The sequence below is a fragment of the Lepidothrix coronata genome, unplaced genomic scaffold, assembly GCF_001604755.1.
Source record: "Lepidothrix coronata isolate B3197 unplaced genomic scaffold, Lepidothrix_coronata-1.0 Scaffold3, whole genome shotgun sequence".
In the NCBI taxonomy this organism is placed as follows: Eukaryota; Metazoa; Chordata; class Aves; order Passeriformes; family Pipridae; genus Lepidothrix; species Lepidothrix coronata.
The window spans coordinates 11,436,290-11,460,718 of record NW_016690183.1 but is presented as its reverse complement, the minus strand read 5'-3'; the positions used below and the strand labels follow the sequence as shown (position 1 = coordinate 11,460,718).

The following is a 24,429-nucleotide window of genomic DNA, read 5'->3' as shown; positions in this document are numbered from 1 at the left end:
TTTTTATTAATTCTGGTTTTATTTCTGTGATCTCAACAATATATGGGGAAGGATTTCCCAGACCTTAGGGTGTCCGCACACCTTTATGTGTTCATAGCTTAGGAGGAATCCCTGTTTTATGAGGGGAAGCTGTGTCTGACTGGGATGGAGTCAATTTTCTTCATAGTAGATATGATGCTGTGTTTTAAATTTGTACCATGCTGTTAACGCAATAATGTTTTAGCTGTTGCTGAGCAATATTTGCACAGTGTTGGAGCCTTCTCTGTTCCTCACTCTGCCTCCCAGTGAATAGATTGGGAGTGCACAAGAGATTGGGAGGGGACACAACTGGGCAAATGACTCAAACTGACTGGAGGGATAGTCCATGCCATGTAGCATCGTGTTCAGCAATGAAAAGGAAGAGCAGAGGGCTTAGGGAGATTAGCCATCTCTAGCTTGGGAACTGGGTGGGCATTGGTCTATGTCAGGGAGATGGTAAATTATTACCTTTGTATCACTTATTTTGTTGTAATTCTCTCTTCTTCCATGTCTCTTTTGCTTACTAAACAATTTTTATCTTGATCTACAACTTTTCTTGGTTTTACTCTTCCTTTCCTCTTTCCCCATCCCACTGGGGATGGGGGGAAGCAAGCACATAGCTGCCCACTGGGGTTAACCCACAGCACTCAACCCAACAAAGTCTTTCTTTGGTTATATTCAGATACAGCTGTGTAATAGACAACATTTTTGTTTAATGCTCCTCACGCTTGGTAGACTTTATGTAATAGGTCTTCAGTTAGTCCATTGGTTTGAGTTAAAATTGTTTATGCTTCAGGAAGATGTTAGGCAATAGCAAGACTTGCTGTGCTAGTCAGCACAGTGATTCTTTTGGATCATTAACTTAGATGTCAGATTTGCATGCCAGTGCATCTCTTGGGTCTACAAACTTGGGTGTAGTTGCAAAAGCCTCCAGCGGACATCCCAGTTATTTAAATGATCTACAGTTTGAAGTTTTGGCTGGGAAACTCCAGTGCTGGAAAAGGATGAGAATCAGGAGGAGCTGGAAATCCTGCTGCCTCCTGATCTGAAACAGGGAGCTTAGTTCCAAAATTTCTCAGCACAGGACACATTTGAAAGTCCTTTTTAAATGCATGTTGTGACTGGGGGTCTTTCGCTGTACTGTGGGAAAAATAATACTTTAAACATCTTTTAAATACCCTTTATTTGTACTCTTAGTGGATTCCAAAGAAAAATAAGATAAAAATGTAATTCTGGGGAAAAAAAACAAACCTGAAGTAGAAGCATAGCTTTCTTTAAAAAAAACCAAACCAAAACAAAACCCCTTGAAATTCAACTATAAATTAGAAAACCCTTGGTTCACATATACTTGTTCATGGATAAACTGCTGTGCAGTTGATCTATTTTGGTATTATTCTTGAGGAAAATAATTTCTCAAATCTTTTGATGCTAAAAAGTTGAAATCTGAAAGAATTACAAAAAATGTGAGGTAGAACCTCTTAGCACTTGTTTTTTATTCTTTGTTCTGTTGCTCTGTTTTTTTTCCTTTTCTTCACCTTAATAGTGCTCATACTGTGCAGGGGAAAAAAAGTCCTGCATATGCTATGAATACACTTGATTTGCTGTTTGGAAAAATAGCGTTTTTAAAGTATATACTGTATTCACAATGCTCAGTGAAGTGATGATTTAATTTGCCTGGGCCAAATGTCAGAATTATTCCTCTAGCATGACTGGTTGTCCAACCTCCACCATGTAGATGGGACCTCTTTTTCTTCAATTTAGTTTATAGCCAGGATTTCATCTGTTCTTGGTGCTTCCCTGGAATTACTGAGCTGATGTTTGGATTGTAGGCATTATCACAGAGTGTTTATTTGTTTAATTTAATAAGACCTAACTTCTGACCAGGCTTTTCCCGATCAGTCTGAAGCACTTTGGATCTGAACTCTGTGGTTGCACCTGGTTCTTCTGCTGTTGCCTCTTCAGAGTTGTGGGCTGCTGCTCTGCTGTTTGCTTAGTGCAGTTGTCAGCCTGCTGAGTGCTTTTTGTGCTTGGATAAATGCAGAGACACAGTGTCAGCCATACCTCATCATACCTCTGTATTCACAATACAGTAGTGGTTCTCAGTGTTTCAGGTTCATCATGAGGAGTACTACAGAGAAAATATGCTGGTAGTGTTTCTCAGTTTGTCTGTTACTTCATATACCTACAAATATCTAGTTTGCTGTGTTGTGAAGAGATCTTGCAGATGTTCAGTCCTGCTTTCAGCTGGGATAATTTTCTCAATAGCTGGTGCAGTGCTGTGTTTTGAACTTAGCATGAGGACAGTATTGATAACACACTGATGTTTTAGTTGTTGCTGAGCTGTGTTTACCCTAAGCCAGACTTTTCAGATTCTCATGCTGCCCTGTCAGCTGCAGTGGGGTGGGGGGGTGCAAGAGGCACAGGAGGCTGGGAGGGGACACAGCCAGTACACCTGACCTGAACTGGCCAAGCGGGTTTTCCGTACCATAGAATGTCATGCTGAGTATATGAATTAGGAGGGAAAACTGACCATGGGCCACTCTTCAGGAATTGGCTGGACATTGGTCGGTGGGTGAGCAATTGGATTGTGCATCACTTGTTTTCTATACTCTAGTTTTATTATTCTTAGTAGAATTAATATTTTCCCTTCCTTTTCTCTCTCCTGTTAAACTGTCTTTATCTCAACACACAAATTTTACTTTTTTTCCCGATTATCTCTCCTGTCCCACTCGAGAAGGCGGAGAGTGAGCAAAGGTCTGTGTATCGTGTAGCTGCCTGCCAGATTAAACCACGACATTATGTTAGCAGGTTGTGAAAGGTTACAGATTTTATGGGTTTTGTTCCAGGCCTGCTAATACCTGGATAATAAGTAAATCTGTGCATTCCTGTATGGTGAATTTATCATATTTAACAGCATTGAGATTTGTGAGACTCATACACAGTTTTACAGGTAATGGAAACATCTTTTAGTCATAAAATCAATCTGCAAAGAATGATTCTAAACAAGGCTTTAGCATTGGGTATTCCTCTCTGTTTTTAATGTACTGTTGTCTCAACATACCTGTAGCTGTTTCTTCTCTTGTGTTTGTTTCTATTATCTAGCTACTTAACTATGTGATTAGTTTTATGTAATGAACCTGATTTTACATTTTTAATTATGAAATATTTTTTCATTAACTTGCAGTTGATGCTGGTTTCAACCTTTGTTTTCTTTGGACACTTTCTATATTCATTTTAATAACTGTTTAAAGTCTGATTCAGGGTCCTCATGCACTATTAATATACTACAGTACCATATATCCATTCAGTAATTAAGTTTCTAAGCAGTTTTGTATACATTGGATTACTGAATGTCTAGACAGAGGAGCCGGACAAAAAAGTCATAAGTAAAGAGCAAGTAAATAAATTTTGTGTTTAATTAATTGAAATGCATAGCTTCATGTATTACTTAAGCATATGAATGATGTTTGTTCTCCTGCATTTAGTGTGTGTGCACACATTGAAATAATTTTGAATCGTAATTTAAAAGATACAATTTAAGGCCTGAGGAGAAAAACTGAAAAAAATGCATACCTGTGGTATATCTGGTTAGCTGAGATTGATTAAAAAAGAAGGGAAGTTGAGGAGGCATCGAGAGCAAAGGTGAGCCTATCACCTGAGCTATATTTTACTATTCCAGTTGAAGCAAACAAAGATGTGCTCTTTTGTCTTTCTTTTCAAATATGCAAAAACAAAGGTGAAAATTTAGGTCGATTTTAGGGATAGAAGTGTCTCATAAATCAATGCTTTTGTTTGATTAATTTTTTTTTTGCTCTTCATTAGCATGAATCCCATGGAACATGCACAGAGTATGAAGCAGGCCGGAAACCAGGCTTTTAAAAATGGAAATTACTCTTTGGCCATCAGAAAGTATGATGAAGCTCTACAAACACTTCAGTTTTTGATGCAATGGGTCCAGTAAGTATTCTTGAATTATAACATGTAAACCATAAGACAAGCCTGAAATGTGTACAGTTAATTCAAAACTCTATTTCTTGACCTGACACCTGATTTTCTTGTGTCTTTTGTCATAGTTTTTGGTGTATCAGTTTTATAATTAAAGAGGAATTGCTGTTCCTTGTGTATATGTGAGAGATTAATTAGTGACTTTAATCTGAATACTTTTCCATCAGTTATTAGTGTAATTAAAGCTCGAATTAATTTTCCATAAATTAGATGACATGTTGTGGATTAATCTTCCTGTGATTTTGCCATGTCTTGGTCATGTTTGTGGCCTGTGGTTCTGTGGGTCATCTGATTATCTGTAAAACGATTCATGCAAGTTACTTTGTTCTTGTTATTTGGTCTTTCTTAGTATTTTCAGGTATGTTAAAAGATAATTTTTGAGCAGAAGATTTCTTTGGGTATTTCTTTCCAGATGTTAAGTGTTTTTTTATCAGTTAACATCAGTTGCTAATATTATTAGCGATGAAATATTTGAGTATTATGTTAACTATTAAATATTCATTACTACCATATATTAACGCTGCTGTTAACCTAATTTAACACCAGCCATTCATTTAGTTTGACTGTTAACCGTTTAGACTAAGCAGTAAAGTAAGTCTGGAGCATATGTAGGGATTGGGATGGAGCGAGGACACAGCCGAGCAGGCTCCTTTCAGTGCCTGCTCCTCACTGTCAGTGTGGCTTCATCATACACAGGGGTTTGGTCCCGAATATCTCCGTTACCATTGGCACAGGATTGCGTCAGGATTTGCTTGCATGCAGGAGCGTGCTCTGAACACATTCAGTGTGTTGAAACAACTTATTTGAGTGTAAATTAGTAGATAGGAAGAACATGAAGGATGTAGCTCTGTGGCACATACTATTTGTTTGAGCACAGGCAAGACAGGCTTTCTAGGCTCACCAGCAGCCTGTGGGCTATAGTTTGTGTGCATCTTTTTCCAGAAACTCTCTTGCATTCAGTAGATGCTTTATATACTTCAGTATATAGAGTTCTCTTAAAATACATTTCTTTATTTCTTAGCTGATGTGGATTTTTCTGTTGACTTCATCTACTGGTGATACAGTAAAATGCACTGAGGTTGTTTTTTGGTGACCATAATGTGTTTAGCATTCTTTTCGTCTCACATTTATGTGTTCCATTCATGTGTTTTCTCCCATTCTTGGCTGCTGGCTTTCACTGAGCTATATGTAGGTGAACTGAGATTGTCTGAACTCTTTCTAAATTGCTATACATCATTATTCCAGTGGGTTGGCTTTCTGCTTCAGAAGAGACCAGGTTATCACTAAGGTATCATTTAGGATGTCTCTAAGAGATTTTATAGCCAATGTTCCAATGATCTTTATTTTCTACAACTACATTTTTTACCTCTAATTTTGTTAGGTCGGTGATATGTATATTTTTTTCATTTTCCCATATGGCTAACGATAAAATATGATCCTTTTTCAAGCGAATAAACAGTAATGCTAAAAACATATTTTTAGGTGTTCCCGGGACATAGCTGTGTTGATGTGCAACAAATCAACTGCCTTGTACTATCTGGGTAAATGGAATGAAGCAGCATTTTTAGCCTACCAGAGCTTACAGTGGGATCCAGAGTATGTTAAGGTATTCAGATGTTTAAGCTGATGGTTTTTGCATGCCTTCCTTACTTTTGTCTTTTTTTAAAGTGTCATAGTCTTTTTTTTATTGTGTTTTGGCTTTGAGGTATGATAGGCAAATATAACATGAAATGCCAGAATCAGTGTTTGATTCTATACATAAGCATCAGATTTACTACTGTAATAGTACTTTTAATAAAATAAAGCAGATCTTTCTGCTCCAAGAGTTGCTGGTTGTCCCTGGGTCCCAACAAGTGAAGCACCAATGCTTTCAAGGAATATAACAATTTTATTAGTATCCCAAACAACGTGATAGGAAATGCTAAAAGTTAAAAATCTTACGTGGCCTTGTGATGCTTGAAACCTGGGGATGACACAGCACTAGCTGCGTGCCTGGTCAGGCCATGTGCAGATATTGTCTGTGGTGAAGTTCACCAGCTCTGTGCTCACTTGTGGTCTTACAGAGCCTGGCTTACAGTACAGATGACAGCACTCAGCTCTGGGATGGGGACTTAGCTTTGAAGGCTGCCTTGGGCAGTATGTGCTAATATTCTTTTATGTGTTAATAAGTCTGCAGTTCCTGGGAACAGTACATGGTGATCAAGGTCATAGTGTATTTCCAGTGGACAGAACAATACACTGGTCTTAGCTTGTGATTAAGTACACATTGACTCAAATAGTCATCTGCTATGAATAAAGAGCAGTTGTACAGTATTTATGATATGGAGGCATACTCTTGGATTGGCTTCTGTGTAAAATAAATAGTCTTCTGGTCTGACTACTACAGACTCCTAGAGACTTCTGTAGAAGATATTTCATTCAGATATGGTAAAATTGCACAAATGCCCATTTAACTTGCACTGCAGCATGCCAATTAATGTTATTTGAACAAATTAACTTCACTGTGACTCTAAGCTGGTACAGCCTAATTCAGTGGTGAGTATAAACATCTGCAGGTGCCATTGGCTGAAAAATATATGCATTGTGGCAAATTCGGCAAAATACAGTGATGTGGGGACATAATTATATATTCTGGACTTTGTGACAAAAAAAAAATCTTGTCCAGAGGAGGTTAAAATACAGTTGCTAAAAGTGTATCTTTCATCCCGTAGTTATTTTCCAAGTTTTGTATTCCAGCCTTTATCGCTCTTAGTATCTGTGATGATATCAGTGGCATATTGTGAACTTCAAGGGATTAGAATAGAATAGTTTATTGCACTTTTTTGTTTGTATCTGTAGAAATAGTACAACATGTCATTTTTATAACAGAGAATTTAGAAAAAAATTGCAACATTTTGTTTTGTAGTAAAGATCTCTGAATATTTTCCCAACAATTGTCTTTTGTTCTCCTTTTTTTTCAGGCTTATTATAGAGCTGGCCAGTCATTCATCATGTTATCAAACTCTTACAAGGCAGTTTTAATGTTTCATAAAGGTTTGGGTCTCCTGAATTCTTCTGGAGATCGAACTCAAATTGCTGATTTTGTAGCAGGAATCTTCATAAGTGTCAATGGTAAGCTCAAATTAAGAGCTTAATTTTTCTAAGAACCTTTCAGTAGTGATGACAACACAAATCCTTGATAGGATGTCCTTCATGAGATCATTCCTTTGGTCTTTCAGTGCCTCTGGTCTGTTTGAGGGTTACGAATATGTTGAGGATGTGCTGAACTTGGTCCAGTTTGTATACAGCAGATGCCAACAATTGCAAAACACTGTGCAGGGGGTAGCGTTGTCTCACAGGTGTTGCCTAAAATCAGCTCTTAAAAGAAATCTCTGAGACACAATTTGTGAGTTTTAGAAGCCAGGCATTGTTTATTACAATGCACAGCATGCCAGGTGCCCTGGGAATCAGTTCGCTTAAAGTGCACACAGAGCCATCTTTGCTACATCTGATACGTTGGCATTATATGATTATTCATTTTTCATTCCCTGCCTTCCTGTTATACATTCATGACATTGCCCAACACTTTCTGGCATATGTACATATCCCTATAAGGTCTCCGAGGGGCTTCACTGGGGGTCTCTAGTGGTTGTCTGTGTCTCAAGTCCCTAAAGTTCTGAGTGATTGCCTTATGACCTTCTTTAAGACAATACCCTTGGTTATACATCAACCCAGCGCTGCCTGTTCGGCTGCTTCAGTTCCCTTCTTCATTGTTTCCTCACCTTGCTTGATTGGTCCCTTTAAATCACTTGGCTCAACGATATGTAGTTTTTGTGGTACATTCCACTGCAAAAACTATTAGTTCTTGTTACATCTCAAATCTCGGATATCACACGAACATGTCAATTGTGAAGTAGTTAGAAAAGGTCAAAATTCAAGGTCAGGGAAACAAGACAGGAAATTTGGAGCACCAGACCCCTGAGGCATTTAGTGAGTTTTGTCCAGACCCCTCTGCTTTTCTTTTAGCTAGATATATTTGAAAATAATTAGAAGATATGCAGTTTAAACTTGAGTTTTCAGTGCAGTGTATTCCAGTGTGGGGGACTTTTCTTCAGCTAGTAATGGACAGCAATGAAAAGAGGGAATGTGGCCTTCCTGTGGCACTGTGTGGGGTTTTTTTGAGCTATGTCCACCCTGTGTCTCCTTGCCATCTCCTCAGTCTCTCCTCCCCTGCTTGCTTTTTTGTCTGTTTAACAGACTTTGTCTAATGGGCCTGCAAGCATGCCAGGAGATTTGTGGTTGTGCCCCTGTTGCCCGTAACAAAGACACAAACCAACAGAGTGCCGGTTTATGCAGTGCTTTATTCGGGGCCCGGGAACCTGAGGACTAGCGTCCCAAGTCAGGATTCCGAAGACTTTCATTCTCAGTTCAGCTTTTATACTTTTACACAAACAAGTTTACGTGTAGTTTCCACAGCAAAACAGTTACATTCAGTTACAAACAAGCTCATACTTCATACTGATAACAATTGATAATCATCTACTCTAATCATAAATCTGCTTAGGTTGTCTTACTCCTAGAAACTGTTTAACAGACCCTTACCACATCTAAGGTACAAATCATTATGTACATGCTTGACTAAATCTTTTGATTATTGTTTCTACTTCTTCAACACATTCCATGCTCACAAACAAGGTTGCTAACATACTACTTTGGAGTGTTGCTTTCTAGGCCTACTCTCTTACGAAGCCTTAGCCATTCTACTACTAAATTTAAATTGCTCTGTAACAGTTGTGCCCCTACTGCCTTTCCTTGAGCTTGTAGCCATGTGTTTAGGACCTTGATTATTTTTAGCAGCATCCATAGCTGATTGACCCACAAGTGGAAGAACTACCACAAGGTTCACAAAGTCTTGGGGTTTTGAGGTGTTTCTTGAGGACAGGGATTAATTTTTTTCTCCTTGTTTAATGAAGTCTGGCCACTGATAACAGGATGCTGTATCATTTGGATGATCAGGGTTATTTAATCCCCCATTTGGCATTCCCTTGGGTATTAATCAGTGCTAAAATCGTCACTGTGCAATGACATAGTTTAGTTGGAGACTCCAACTTTTGAAGTGCTCTGTATACCAAATAGTTTTCTCAATTGCTTATGCTTGCAGATGAACGAATCTTTCCACCAAATTTTCCTCCTGCATATGAATATGTTTTCAGTGCAAGATTTGATGCACTGGTTTGGCAAGCGGTGATAGAAAGGCTGGCCCAGAAAGGGAAGTGGAGGGTAAGTCTGTCACTGTGTCACCTCCCTCTGCATGGTGGGTGCTCATCTTACCTCTTCAACATAAGCTTATGTTACCTTTGAAAGCCAAAACAGTGAGTATATGTTGCTGCCTGATTCAAATGTCTTGATTCTTATGACTTGAAAAATGCTTTTAGTGGTAAGTAATTTCTGAAATTCATTTCTGGAAGGGATACAATGGGCATGAAATCCTGCTTGTCTCTTGCTGTTGTCTGTCTTATGGTGCCATCTAGAGTCATTATTCTTGAAATCTGAGAGGGGAAAAACCCACAAGAGTATTTGTAGTCCCTTTTGCTTTTCCTTTTGGGTCACAAGTAGGATTTTTGAAATTGTCTGTGAAAGACCCACAAACAAGGAGCATCTTGGTGGAAGTACATGGTTGTTAAACAAAACCAGATCATTTAGAAAAGTCCAAAGGCAAATCATCTAAAATTATTTTAATCCTATTTTCTCTAGAGACTATGGAAAAAATTGATCATTGTCACAATTGTACCTGTATTGGATGTTGATGGTGAGGTGCTGGCAGCCCGGGCTGCAGGGCCCCAGTGAGGAGCGGCCAGGGCTGCCCTGCTTCCAGCCACTCTAATGGCCCTATTCCAGGGCATGGTTGAGCCCTGCAGCCAAGGTGGAGGTGGCACAGGAGAAGTGTGTTTTAAGAAAGGCAAATACCTGCCTGGCAGAGTGAGGGGGAAAGAGTGAGAGAAACAGCCCTGCAAGAGCCAGAGGTGGAGAAGGAGGGGGAGGAAAACTTTCACTGGTCATAGCTTCCCTTATTCCACTGTGTGTTACATTAATTCAGTTGAAAATTAGAAAGGGAGATTCAGTAATCTCTTAAAATATTACAAAAAGATCCGAAATGTTGTTAGCCAGTGTTTGCTTCCCTGCAAGATCTGATGAGGCAGAGTTTCTAAGTGTACTTATAAGGTCACTAATGTGGGGGTTTTTTTTCAGTCTTGTTTGTTGTTGCTATCTGAGAAGGAAAAGTTGCCCAGTAATCTCAGAGTCAACCAGGTATCTCTGAAGAATCTCTTTGAGGTAAAGTAGTATTCTCTCTTTTTTCCTTGTGTCTATATCTTTCTATTTAGTTTAGTGAGAGATTTTCCATCTTGTGTGCAAGAAAAATAAAATGAAAAATATATAGATGTTATGTTATCATGCTAAATATTTTGTTTCTTTTCCTTTGAAAATTTTAAAACCTCTAACTTGGTTAATTTCTGTATGTAACTTACTATTTCCTTTTATTTGGTCAAAAGAAGACATTTTTCTCTCAAATACAGCAAGATATCTATGTCACACTTCTAATTCGACAATTTAATACTGAAAGATGTCTGATATCAGTTAAGTTGGGTATGCTTTCCAATGAGAGGAACTTAGGATATAGGCTAGAATATTTTTGTACTTCGCTAGCCTGTCTCTGGACTGCTTCATGGTATTGAGTATGATCACAGGGAGTTGAGCTGGGTGCAGTACTGGAATTTTTCTTTCCCTCAACACACAACATTTTTGGTAGGATGCTTTACATCTACGCAGCAGCTGCTAAACTTTCTCTCTAAAGGCTTTGGCATTTCTCAGATTATTTAGAGGATTTTGACAAGGTGGGAGCATGTAGTCATAGACCAAGTAGCCACAATTCCTGATGCCTTTCACAGAGATGATGGCATCTGCAGACAGCAGAACTTGATCTCTATGATGCTCTCCTGAAACTTGCTCTTTTCTTTATATTGTGATTCCTCATGTTCTGCAGCATTTGGGAACCTCCAAACTTTCTGTGCTGGCAGGATAAAATGAAATCTTTAGCTGTCACAAACTGCCATGCTCATACAGACTTGCTGCTGGATGATTGTGCCTGCCTGGTGTCTGTGCCACTGGTACACCCCAGAGGCTCTGCCCACCTTGCTGTGTGACTAGCTGGCCTTGGAGGGCTTGCTGCTGCTCACCCCTGCCTTTGTGCACAGGTGTTCCACCAAAACGCTTTGAGTGCACTAAGGGGTGAGCAGCCATGGCTTCTGGCACCTTGGGAACCAAGGTGTGGCTGGAGGCTGACTGTGAGCCAGGAGCTGCTGGGAGTTCACCAACTCTGCAACTCAGAAACAGCCAGTGTCCATAGCAGTGACATATCAGCTTTCTAAAGGCATCTCACAAAGCATGTGTCTCTCACCACACAGTGGTTGCCCAGCCTATTTCAGTTGCAGTTAAGTAAAACATTTCTTACAGACTACTAAAAAATTCTTCTCTGTATAAGCATTTTTTGGGTTTATTCTTTCATTTCTTTGTGTGTATGTTAATTAAGTATAGTTCTGTTGTAGGTAACCTAGTTTTAAAAGATATGGTTGCACATTCATTGAGAAATTCCTTAGGCTTTATCATGGAATCATAGAATGATTTGGGTTGGAAGGGTCATTAAAGATCATCTGGTTCCAACCTGCCATGGTCAGGGTCACCTTCCACTAGACCAGTTTGCTCAAAGTCCTGTCCAGTCTGGCTTTGAACACTGCCAGGAATGGGACATCCACAGCTTCTCTGGGCAGCCTGTTCCAGTGCCTCACTGCATCACAGTAAAGAATTTCTAGATTTCTTACAGCACTGTGATTTTCCTGACAGAAACTTTAGAAGATGTTAGCTGTAGGCTACTCAGTACCTTTGCTTGGCATTTACTGGTTGGCAAATTAAGGTTTAAGGTATATCGATGAAATATGCCAGAATTTGCCGTTTGGCTGTTACGGTGCTGGTGGTACTTCTGTCAAAATAATTTCGAATTGGGGCTATTTCAGTTAGGTGCCTGACAGAGTGAGCAGAAGCAATTCTGAAAAATAAGGGCAGTGCAAAGGATTTAAATCAACAACTCTCATAGGCTTATTTTTAGTGATAGCAGAAGAGTTAGTGGATGGATATATACAAGCATGTCTTAGGTATCATTAGCCAGAGGTGTGCTGTGTTAGTGCCAACAGAGTAACTCCTCACACTGGCAATAAAGCATAGAAACACAATAGAAGACGCATGTAGAGTGTCTTAGTAAAATATTTTCCTTCCTAGGCAAGCAAAGCAAAATACTCCTTTGAGAGAGGAGGAGAAACATGGGTTGCCTTTACAAAATAGCATGTCCTTTGTTGTTGAATTGACCCCACAAGTCTTACCTATTCTAGTGGGTTTGTTGTACACATGGAAGACTGAAAGAATCGAGATGAAAAATCCCTAAGCAGTGCTTCTCTTTTGTGAAAATTAGAAAATGTGGCTTTCTGAGAACTCAGACTTCCCCTGCTGCCACTACAATCTCCCTGTAATTTGTTGTATTTTGATTTTTTTTTTTAATTGTTCACAAACAGTAATTCTTGCCAGTCAAAATTTGGCATGAGGTGTGAAAAAAAAAAAAGATTTATTTGTGGATGTTGAAAGCATGTGCGAAGACTACTATTTAAAAAGATGACAGGCACAAATGCAGAAATTATGTCTGAACACTGTTTCTGACCACCTCTTCATGTCCTGATCCTTCTGGCATATTATCTCAATTTCCATCTGACCCTCCTCAGGACACCTCCAGAGTACCCTATATTGCTGTGCCCCTTGTAGAGTATGCTTTATGTTCCTTAAGTCCTTGCGAGAACATCTGTTTTCAGTTCAGCTGTCTTCTGCTCAGGCTGTGTGCTTTCACAGAATCCTAGAATCCTCAAGGTTGGAAGAGACCTTCAAGATCAACTCAGCACAACCAGAATCACCCCTAAACCATTTTCCAAGTGCCACACCCAGATGCCTCTTGAACACTTCCACCTCCCTGGGCAACTTATTCCAATGCCTGACCACTCTTTCAGTGAAATTTTTTTTCCTGGTATCTAGTCTGAACCTCCCTTGGTGCAACTTAAGGCTGTTTTCTCTCCTTCTTTCACTTGGGACACAGCAGAAGATACCAACCTCCATCTGCTACAACCTCCCTTCAGATGGTTGTAGAGAGCAATGAGGTCACTCGTGAGCCTTGTTTTCTCCAGGCTAAACAACCCCAGCTCCTTCAGCTGCTCCTCATCACACTTGTGCTCCAGACGCTGCCCCAGCTCCATTGCCCTTCTCTGGATACACTCCTGCAGCTCAATGTCCTTCTTGTAGTGAGAGTTTCAAAACTGAACACAGGATTCAAGGTGCAGCCTCACCAGTGCCAAGTACAGTGGGACAATCCCCTCCCTAGTCCTGCTGGCCACACTATTTCTGGCATCAACCTGTCGGAGTGAGTCCAGAAGAGGGCCACCCAAAATGATTAGAGGAATGGAGCACCTCTGCTATGAGGAAAGGCTGAGAGAATTGAGATTGTTCAGCCTGAAAAAGAGAAGACTTTGGTTGACCTAATTGCAGCCTTCCAATACCTGAAGGGAGCCTACAGGAGAGATGGAGAGAGGCTTTTGCAAGAGCATGTAGTGACAGGACAAGGGGGAATGGCTGCAGACTGAAAAGGAGTAGGTTTACATTAGATACCAGGAGGAAATTCTTTACTCAGAGGGTGGTCAAGCACTGGAACAGGTTGCCAGGAGGAGTTGTGGATGCCCCATCCCTGGAGGCATTCAAGGCAAGGTTGAATGGAACTGTGAGCAACCTGGTCTAGTGAAAGGTGACCCTGCCTATTGGGGGTTGGAACTAGATGATCTTTATTGTCCCTTCTGACCCAAACCATGCTATGAAAGTCTATGAAATAGTTTCATTTTATAATGGATATAGCTTTTTATTGTTCCACTGAATCTTGTCATAAAAACATGGAAATAGACTTAAAAAGGAAATGCCTTTTGTGTATGTAAAAATAATGTGTTGTAATTGTTCTCTTTGTTGTCAGACTTCTGAGTTGTATGGTCATGGTGAGAAGGTGCAAGGACTAGTGGAGTTAGTCAAGTGGCTAATTTCCATTGGGGCAAAAGCTGAATCCATTGGAGTGTATCCGCTGCATGCTGTTATCAGACTGTGTATCAAAGCAAGTGAGTGACATCTGCAGCTAAAATAAACCAGTGGTGGCTTTCCTTGGAGAACTGACACTTAGTGCTTTTTTAAATTAAAAAAAAAAATTCACAACAACTCAGGTCAGATTATTAAGTATAATCTTGCATGTGCCAGTAAAGCACTATTTTAGAAATGTTTTAAACACTCTCTTTGATCATCTCTACCTGGTAGTGGTGGAAACCTATTATAGTTGTTCTCTTCTGTGATTTGAAGCAAAAGTGTAGTTTGATATGGGTCTTTCGTAACCAGGATATATCAACTTTGACAAAAGAACAGTATTTCATCCTGCCATCTCAGTGTGGAGCAGCAGTTTCTATGTCTGTGAAAGGGTCATGAGTCAGCCTTAGATTTGCATCTTGCCATTTCATAGGAGAAAAAAATGTTAATCTATTTATGTGTGTTTTTCTGTCATTTCAGCAAATAACCATCTCTTCAGGTGGTTACTGACTCAGAGGCCAGACTTGAAGGATAGGATCAACCAGCAAGACAGAGATGGACATACCCTCCTGCATATTGTGGCCTCTTCCAATGAATATTCCCAGAAAAGCAGTAAGTACAATTTTTTTGTTTGTGTGTGTGTGTTGCTTTGTTTTCATATTAAACAATCAATAATGGAAGAAAGTTTCAGACCTTGGTGTTTACTGTTTCATGCGAAAGAAGAAAATGAGAAAGTATCTGAAGGTAGACTTTGTAATAACAAGTAATATTTAAACATTTCAACAATTCCTTTTCAAAATTGTGTACCTGATGTCTGACAATTTCCTTTGCTCTTTGGTTTGACTGATTAGGATTTTCCCACAAGTATGCTGCAGTTTTTAGAATCTTAGAAGTTACCTTTTAAAGTTTGATGTGTCCTTAAAATAGGTGAAAATTTAAGACCGAAGTAGTAGTGTACATTGTCAGAGGAGGAAAACAGGATGCTTTCCTTCACATTTTCTGTGGGATTTCTTTTATGTTAACCTGGCTTTTTTCCTTGTATTTTTTACTCTGCTCACTAGGTGGCAACGGGAAACAAACATCAATGCCAAGATAACACCAGACTTGTGGGTCATTGCATGCAGTGACATTCTGGTGGTTTGATTTAATAGTGTGAATGAAATGTGCACAACCTATATCTAAATAATTTCATTTTCTGGAAAGGTGTAACACATCTTTTGCAGCAGTTCCATCTGCTGCTAAATGACTTACACATTTGTGGAAGAGGCTGTATATCTGTATGAATTTATTTTTTCCTTAAATTAAGGTTTATTTAATAATATTCATATAGTATTTATTGTAGAGAGATTATATATGTTAATATGTATTTATTAAAGTTTATTTCTTTTTAGCTATTCGTTCTGAACATTATATATCATAGAATCACTGAGGTTGAAAAAGACCTCCAAGATCTTCAAGTCCTGTGGTGGTGTGCCAAGGGTGGTGGTCTAACACTTATTTGCTCACCGTTGCTCAGTTTTCTCCTGCATGACTTGGTGATTTGGTGCTCCTGTGCTCTCCCAGCTGTTCTGAGGGCGTGACTACTACCAAATGTGCTTCTTTGAGGCAAGAGAAGTACAGGCAGCTGTAAAGCTTCGCCTAGTAGTACGGTGTGGCATACTAAGAAGGGAGCATGCAGTCTTCCAGAATATTAGATATGATGTCAAGGCTTTAAATCACCATCATATTTATTGTGCTTATGTGTAATCTGTAATACTTGTAGTGAAATGCTACAGAGGATAGCAGTTTCTGTTGAAGACAATTATACTTTTAGTCAAAGTAGACATCTTAGTTATAAAGTTTATTTCCAAGAAAATCATGTGGTTTATGTTTCACAGGAAAGAAACTCAGTGCCTACCTGTGTATATTTATGCCTGAATGTGTGAAATATTCTGGTTTATCAAGTCACCTTCCAAACCTTGTGAAAAAATACCTAACAGTGCCTCATTCTTACGACACTGGAAAAATTGAAATCTTTTAAATTAAAAATAGGCTAGAAATTGTGCCAGGAAATTAAAAATAAAAAGGAAAACAGAACTAGACTCCTGAACGATGTGAATTATTCTTCCTCTAATTTTTATTCATGTGTTTTCTTAGGCCAAACAGAAGATGTGATCATGCTCCTGAATTTTGGGGTTGATCCCACTTTTCCAGATGCGCGGTCAAGATATGTCATAGATATCTTGAAAAAGAACAAAAACTTTGATGCTGTAAGACAAGTCAGCAAGCACATTGAGAAACACACTTCCTCTGAGAAACAGACAGGTACTACAGGCACTGTGTGCTTTTCCTGTTTTAAAATTATATCCTTTAGGTACAAAATAGTTTTATTTTGAATTGGTAATAGTGGGTGGGTTTTATGTAACTTCTCCTATGAGTTGTCACTGTGATCTCCTACCAGTCAAAAGTGAATATTTTGTCCTTGCCTGAAGGCAACTGCTGTCTAACTGTTCAGATCAAACTTGGCATAAAGCAAAGTTTTTAGGTTCCGTCTCAGTTTTCATGTGTGCGTTGCATGTAAGTTTACTGGAAAACTGGGTTTCATTGTGCTTGCATCTTAGGGCTCCTGGCAAACAAATTCCCACAGTTTTTCTTTTTCTTTGCTGCAGAGATCTCTGCTCTGGAGAAGGTTTTAGCGTAGTGGTTCTCGGTTAGGGGTTAACACCAATACCCATGTGGCAGTAATCACTTTGGTTGGTGTTTCAGGTAGCTCAGCCTGTCTTTTGTGGCCAGATTTTGGGTGGGTTTTTTTTGCAATGCACAACCTGCTAGAGTTTTCCATGCTTACTGCAAATGAGAGGCTGGAGAATAAACCCCACTTTTATAGCTAACAGTCTGAGGTTAGTCTCTTTTGCTAAAAAGATGACTAACCTTGTCTGTCTCTTTTGTCCTATGGGGTAAAGCTACTGTTTTGTTTGGTCTTTGATGTAGCTAAATTCCTCAAACCTTTTAGGAAATCCAGGCCAAGTCTTTCAGTGTTTATTTAAGGGCATTTATTGGGACATCATTGGCTATTGCCCATTACATAAGTATTTCTTAATCTTGTAGACATCATTTTGGTCTGATGGATTTTTTTGGTTTTGTTTTTTTCTTCTAAGAGGACAAATTATTTTATGGCTGTATTTTGTAAATGGCGCTGAGGAATCAGACAAGCTCAGGTCATCTGACTAAAACTGTATACTGAAAACATTACTGGGTTTAGTCATCTACTCTAAATTCTGAACAGTGATATAATTGTGAGGCAGCATTTTCCTGCTTTTATACAGATCAACTTTAAAACTATTACAGTTTTCAGTCTAGGGTATTATGGTAAAGAGTGTCACAGTTTTACCTCAGCTGGCAACTAAGTACCATTCAGCCGCTTGCTCACTTCCCCCTCTCTCCCATGGTGCATTGAGATAAGAACAGTTCAATAATTGAAAGAAAGTAAATTAGTAGTAGTAGTATTAAAAATGATGACAAGGAGAAAGGAATAAAACACAAGAAACACAAGTGTTGCACAGTACAATTGCTCACACCCCGCTAACTGATGCCCAGCCTGTCCCCAAGCAGTGATGGGCCCCTCATAGCCAATTCCCCCCAGTTTATGTACTGAACATGACATTTTGTGGGGTATGGAATATTCCTGTGGCCAGTTCAGGTCAGCTGTCCTGGCCATGTTCTCTCCCGTCTTCTTGTGCATCTGTTCAATGGCAGAGCATGGGACACTGAGAAGGCTTTGTTACAGGGTAAGCACTGCTCACAGCCAAAACATCAGTGTGTTATCAACCTTATCCTCATCCTATATCCAAAGCATGGCACTGTACCAGCTACTAAGAAGAAAAATAACACTGTCCCAGGCAAAGCCAGGACAAGAGTGTATTGGATGAAAGTATCAAATATACTTTGGGATGAGAAATCCATCACAGGACTGGCATTGGCAGTAAGTTTCAGCCGTCTGATTTTAATCTGCCACTACAGGTTTCTTAGAGCCCTGGGATGTAATGCATTGCAGTCTTGCCCTGAAAACATGCCATCAAGGAAATGGGTTTTCAATTTCTGTAATGTTCTGCAGGGGGGAAAGAAAGTGCCATAGCTGCTACAGATTCTCTCCGGGATGTTGTGGAACAGTTTGTCCAGTTCTACAGGTTTGAAAATGGAGCACATAATAAAAATGTATTGAAGGAAGGTGCTGTTAAGCGATTTCTGAAACTGCTGTCTTCTTTGGAAGGTACAGTGAGTTCACATTTCTCCCTTTCACAAAACTTAATTGCTGTGAAAAATGTGTTTGATGCTAACACATGCATTTTTCCCTTTTACCCTTCTTTCTCTTCTCTGTTTCTGCAACTGTTATTACTGGAATGATGTGCTTTTAATTATATTTACAGTTGGTTTTTTGCACTTAGAATCACTGGAATGTGCACAAAAATTCAGCATGGTGCATTGAAATGTTCAAACTTACTTGGTTGACAGCATAAGGATGGAAAGATGCATTTTGCTGTTCTTTGCTTTGAATTTAATGAATTAATTATTCTGAAACTAGTTTACAGTGAAATGGATGTCATAAGACTTTGAGTGAGTTGTGTTGTTTTGACTGTCTTGCAGAAATCCCTGAAGAAATCCCATGCAACATCTCCCATGCCTGTGCTAACAGCTTCATAAAACAGTTGCTGGAGAAGCAAATGTGGCATAAAGTTTTGCTGCTACTAACAGGGAAAGCCAATGGGGAAAACCCAGCTGGTGGAGGACTCTTCAAAAACTGCAGTCTTCCAGATGTTGACATCGGCAACATTATCCAACAGTGTGAAAGATCGGATATGCAAGTGCACCTCATAAGATGCTTGCTTGAACTGGGAGGTGAAAACCAGTGCAATATTAATGTACTATAAAAGATCTAGTATGTTATTTGACATGTTGGGAGTGACATTAGGTCTCAGAAATACCAACATATGTTTTTTTTCACGACTCTGCATAAGTGCAGCAGTACGTTGGAGTGCTGTGCATTGGCTACATCTGCCGTATGGGAAGCTAGTAAGGCTGCATGGGTAGAAGATGTTAGTCAAATGAAATTGGTTTGTTAGGGTTGGTAAAAGGTCAAAGATTATTGTTGCTCCTTTGCTTGTAGTTTCTTTTGATTTCTTGATTTCTCTGTCTTCAGCCACAATATTGTCCTGGTGGAAACTGTTAGCTACAGTCTCTGATTCAGTCTGCTGTTGCAAGTAACTGACTACTTCATTGGTTTCAAAGGCATGACCACATGTCTTTCTTTTTTTAACTAGTGTAGACATCATCATTCTTCTTGTTTTGCATGAGGTTATTCCTAGAATTACTCTGTCATTTTTCACTGAATCTTATAGCTTGATGCTAACTTTAAGTTATGGACACATAGTCCTGATGAAGCCTTGTGAATGCCAGAGGTGCAAGGATGCTTCTTATTTCAGTGAGTGACTGACTGGCTTGAAGAAGATATGTTCTGGCCTTTATGTCTTCCAGTCACAACAGGAGAACTGGTTGCTTAGCTAAATGGGTAGAGGAGATTATGAATATTTTTCTTTGTCAAAAATTGTTTAACAGATACATATTAAAAACTAACAAAAAACCCCAAACTGTCACCTGCTTGGCAATCAGCATATGCATGCCTTCATCTGTTCAGAACTTTCTGTAATTAGCAGATCTGGCATATCAGATTTAATCCCTGATATTTTCCTGTCCTTCACTCCAGCTTTGCCAGATGGGATTGCAACCAACTCTGAAATTCCACTGAAAATATGCCTCAAAAAGAACTACTTTGAACTGGTGTATTTGCTGCTGACCAAAGGTGCAGATCCTCAGAATCTCTCTGTTACACAAGGAGATACTCCTTTGCATGCTGCAGTTTCCATCTGTTTCAATAATAGAGGTAAGGCTTTTGCTGTTGTAAACATCCCCATTTCTTACCTATCCAGCCCACTGCTGCTGTTTACTGATGTGCTAGCAGAGGCAGGAGATCAGGATGTCTGACTGTCTCACTCAGCCCCCAAAGTTTGCAGGCCAGAGGATACACACCAGTCTTTAGTTAAGCTGATGTGTTCTGCTCTCTGGTTCCAGTGTCTGGGACTATGAGGAGAGGTAATGGCAACTCAGGTGACATGGTGGAATCAAACAACTGCAATGTCTCTGTCAGTTACTATTTTGTGAATATACTTGTGTTTAATCAAGAAAGGAAGGCTCCTCTTTGAAACCCTGTAAAATGTGAACTAGGTGGGAATGAAGTAAACTGGAAGTATCTAGGAAGAAACAAAGGTTTTTGTTCAGTCATAAATCAGCAAAGTGTTGTTTAGGGGAGAACTGAGTGAAAGGACTCTAGGGCTTACATAAAAATACAAGAAAGTAAGATAAACTGTCAAATTAAGCCCTGAAGTCAGGTTTGATTTTAAATTAAGAAAAAAATGCATTTTTTTGAGCTGGAGAATGAAAATAATTAAAAATACTGAATTTATTAATTTTTAAACACATTTCAGTGAATGGGTTTAGAGAGATTAAAAGCATAGCTACTGCCAGTTGTAAATTTTAAATCAAAAGATTAAGAAGTCCAATGAGAATATCTTAAGTATTTTTCACTGTATAAAGTTTTTAAGGTGGGATTTCTTTACAGTGATTTTCATTGTCACTATTTTACAGCTAGAAAAGAAATGTTTCACATAAATTGTCTCGTTTAAATCACATATATTATTTGGATGAAATCCAGAAAGCTGTAGAATAGATACATATGTATATATATTTTTTCCCCCCAGGGAGGTGACTAACCTTATTTTGTAGGAAGTTGCTTTAGGGACCTCAAATATCAGGAAATAATTGGGATTTCCTGCGGGTTATTTTAGTGAAACAAAGTTATCCTCAGCAGGTTACTTCTGGGTGCCATATTAAAGTGAACCAAATGACCCCAGAGCAGTACCTAGAGCTGCTGCTGCTTGTCCAGATGACCAGTTGCCGGCATTCCTTCGGTAGCAGTCAGGGCTCATGTTGGAAAATGAACAAATCCCTCTGTACCCAGAGGTTAAAAAGGAGTGTAGTTGACTAATGCTATGGGAACAGTTACAGCACTAGGGATTTCTAAAGCTTTGCTGCCATTGTATTGTTTTCCCTGAACCTTAGGAGAGCTCAGTTTTGAGCCATTTCAAATAAGCATGTTTTACAAACATGAATCGTAGATTTTGTTTTTCTTTTGACAGTAAATAGATTTTAATTCACTAGCTGCAGGAAAAAAAATAATTGTTGGCATACAATGCGTCCTTGTAAAGCAAGTGATTTCTTTTTATATTTGTTTTCCTGCTTTCAGATGGCACTGGTTTAAACATCCTGAACTATCTACTTGATCTCTTTGCTTCAAGACCTTCTGACTTTCCATATCTTAATCCAAACGTACAAGATGAGAATGGAAATACAGTGATGCATATTGTTTTTCAGAGAGGATTTTCAAAGCAGACTAAGAGAATAACAGAGTCATTGGCAAAATTCGACATTAACTTTAATATAAAAAACAAATCTGGAAGAGATGTGAGGCATAGAATTAAAAAAAGTGACCCACTGCTACTTGCCTGGAATAATGCTGCACTGGAGAAAAAGAAGCACCGGCAAGATAGAGCAGGGCATTTGGGTAAAACATCTAAGCCCGTTCCAACCTCTGAGACTTCACAGTCAAAGAGCACAAGGCATTCTTCATCCGGGTCCTCATTAAAAATACCATCTGGCAATGTAATGCCTAATGATTTAAAACCCCCGTGTTCTATAAAAACAAAAAAAGGTCAGTTGGCAAAGCAGAAAACAGAAGGAATAAATAGCCCTTTAACACTGCAGGAAAGTCTAGTGCAGGCAATCACAACTTTAATTCAGCAACTGAAAGTGGGCGACACGCTGAGAAAGGATCATCCCCTAGTACAAAAGCCACCTGCAGCTCAGACTAGTTTGGAGGAGGGAAGAAGTTCCTTGCAATCTTGTGGAAGCATAGCTTATCCTGAAGGAAAAAGGCATGATTGGGAGAAAAAGAATGGAGTAGGGGAATTTAATATGGTCCTGCCTAATGGAGAGAAGGAAGAAAAGGAGGAGAGTCTGGATATTGAGGCACATGAGCAGGAGTTTGATAACATGACCTGGGAAATAGAGTGCACTCCTGAAATGCTGAAGACTTTGAGCAGCAAAGCTGTGCCTCATGATCTGAAAACTAAAACTATAAGGACAATTAAGCAGCTTGGCAATGGGGAATGGACTAGGGGCCTTCAGAAGCCACTGAAACACCTGAAAGCTAATATCCGGCTGTATGAAGCCAAATTGGACAAAGGTGCAAGAATGCTTTGGGAACTTGCGATTGACTTTTCTCCTCGTTGCAGCGAGAGTCCAGAAAAGATTATGGAGACAGAACAGACAAAAAGTCTTCCAGAAAAATCAGGTAGAGTTTACACAGAAATAATTAGAATTTGGGCCATTGTTCTTGACCACGGCAAGCTGGACCGTGCCTTAGAAAATATATGTATTTCCTACAATCGTGGTTTATCCTGCATCTTGAGGAAAAAGCTGAAGTGTATAAATGAAGGACATCAGAACCACAGTGTGACAACAGAGAAGCGTGTTCCACGTTGTTATGTTGAAGACACAGCGGCAGAAAAATCAAAAGAATATACCATGCCTGAGTATTTCCCTCCAGCCAGTGCAGCAGAATTGGAGTACAATATAATAAAATTTCACAGTTTCAGTACTAACATGGCGCTTAACATTATAAATGATGTGCAGACTTCTGTTGAATACCCTTTCCGAGTTGGGGAGTTGGAGTATGCAGTAATTGATCTCAATCCAAAGCCCATGGAACCAATCATTTTAATTGGGCGAAGTGGGACAGGGAAGACGACTTGCTGCTTGTATAGGCTTTGGAAGAAATTCTATTCATACTGGGAAAAATCCACCTTGGCAAATGGACCTCTGCTGGAAAGGCAGACATGGCAGCAAAGACAGTGCAGTGAGTTTGAAAAAGCCAGTTTAGCGAAGGAAGAGGGTGAAATAAAACAAGACAATGATGATTCGAGTGAGGAACAGGTGAAGGACGAGCAAGACCAGGACAGTGAAAATGGAAAGGTTCCCTCAGGCACAGCTGGTACAGAAATCAATTCACGTGATGACCATGAAGAAGACCAAACGTGTAGCACAGAAGCATCAAACAGGCTGGAGCACCTGCACCAGATCTTTGTAACAAAAAATCCTGTCTTATGCCAAGAAGTTCAGAAGAATTTCATTGAACTTAGCAAGTCTTCCAAGGTAACCGGTCACTTCAAGCCTCTGGAGCCAAATATTCACAAACTACAAGACATTAAAGATGAAAATTTTCCACTGTTTGTCACCTCCAAGCAGTTGTTGTTGTTACTGGATGCATCCATGCCCGACCCATTTTTTCCAAGAAATGAAGATGGAAGTCTTAAAAGAATCATTGTTGGTTGGAGTCCTCAGGAAGACTCGGTCATACCAAATTGGCAGGACGAGGATGAAGAAGGTAACCTTGAAGCAGAACATGGTGATGATGGAGGAGCTGCAGATGCGTACTCTAGGGAAAGCGATCATTGGACTTTTGTGACTTATGATGTATTTGCAAAGGAAATATGGCCAAAAATGATAAAAGGTAAAAGCTTGTACAATCCAGCATTGGTTTGGAAAGAAATAAAATCTTTTCTGAAAGGCTCTTTTGAGGCACTGAGTTGCTTTGGAGGCAAGCTTACTGAGGAGAAGTACAAAAAGCTAGGCCGAAAGAGATCACCAAACTTCACGGAAGACAGGAGTGAAATCTATCATCTCTTTTGTCTTTATCAGCAGATATTATCACAGGGAGGCTACTTTGATGAAGAAGATTTGCTATATAATTTATCTCAACGACTTTCAAAGCTCAGGGAACTGCCATGGTCCATTCATGAGTTTTATGGTGATGAGATACAGGATTTCACGCAAGCCGAGCTAGCACTGTTAATGAAATGCATCAATGACCCTAATGCCATGTTTCTAACTGGTGACACTGCCCAGAGCATAATGAAAGGAGTTGCTTTTCGTTTTAGTGACCTGAGGTCACTGTTCCATTACGCAAGCAAGAGCTCCGCGAACAAGAAGCAGCGTGTTAGAAAACCAAAAAGGATATATCAGTTGTACCAGAACTACAGGTCCCATTCAGGTAGAGTAACAAACTTATTT

The 24,429-nt window shown here is 39.5% G+C and overlaps 1 protein-coding gene across 4 annotated transcripts in view; it reads left to right on the top strand.

Moving 5' to 3' along the window:
* Nucleotides 1-24,429, top strand: part of TRANK1 (tetratricopeptide repeat and ankyrin repeat containing 1) — a 52,678-nt gene that overhangs the window by 6,430 nt on the left and 21,819 nt on the right. For all 4 annotated transcript variants that reach the window (XM_017823461.1, XM_017823470.1, XM_017823452.1 and 1 more), the window contains exons 2-13: nucleotides 3,841-3,975; nucleotides 5,506-5,629; nucleotides 6,984-7,134; nucleotides 9,164-9,282; nucleotides 10,252-10,335; nucleotides 14,111-14,249; nucleotides 14,689-14,820; nucleotides 16,345-16,512; nucleotides 18,302-18,457; nucleotides 18,832-19,083; nucleotides 19,949-20,125; nucleotides 21,545-24,409. In XM_017823461.1, coding sequence (XP_017678950.1) covers nucleotides 3,842-3,975; nucleotides 5,506-5,629; nucleotides 6,984-7,134; nucleotides 9,164-9,282; nucleotides 10,252-10,335; nucleotides 14,111-14,249; nucleotides 14,689-14,820; nucleotides 16,345-16,512; nucleotides 18,302-18,457; nucleotides 18,832-19,083; nucleotides 19,949-20,125; nucleotides 21,545-24,409 — 4,501 coding nt within the window. In that variant the 5' untranslated portion in view covers nucleotide 3,841. The remainder of the gene's footprint in view (nucleotides 1-3,840; nucleotides 3,976-5,505; nucleotides 5,630-6,983; nucleotides 7,135-9,163; nucleotides 9,283-10,251; nucleotides 10,336-14,110; nucleotides 14,250-14,688; nucleotides 14,821-16,344; nucleotides 16,513-18,301; nucleotides 18,458-18,831; nucleotides 19,084-19,948; nucleotides 20,126-21,544; nucleotides 24,410-24,429) is intronic.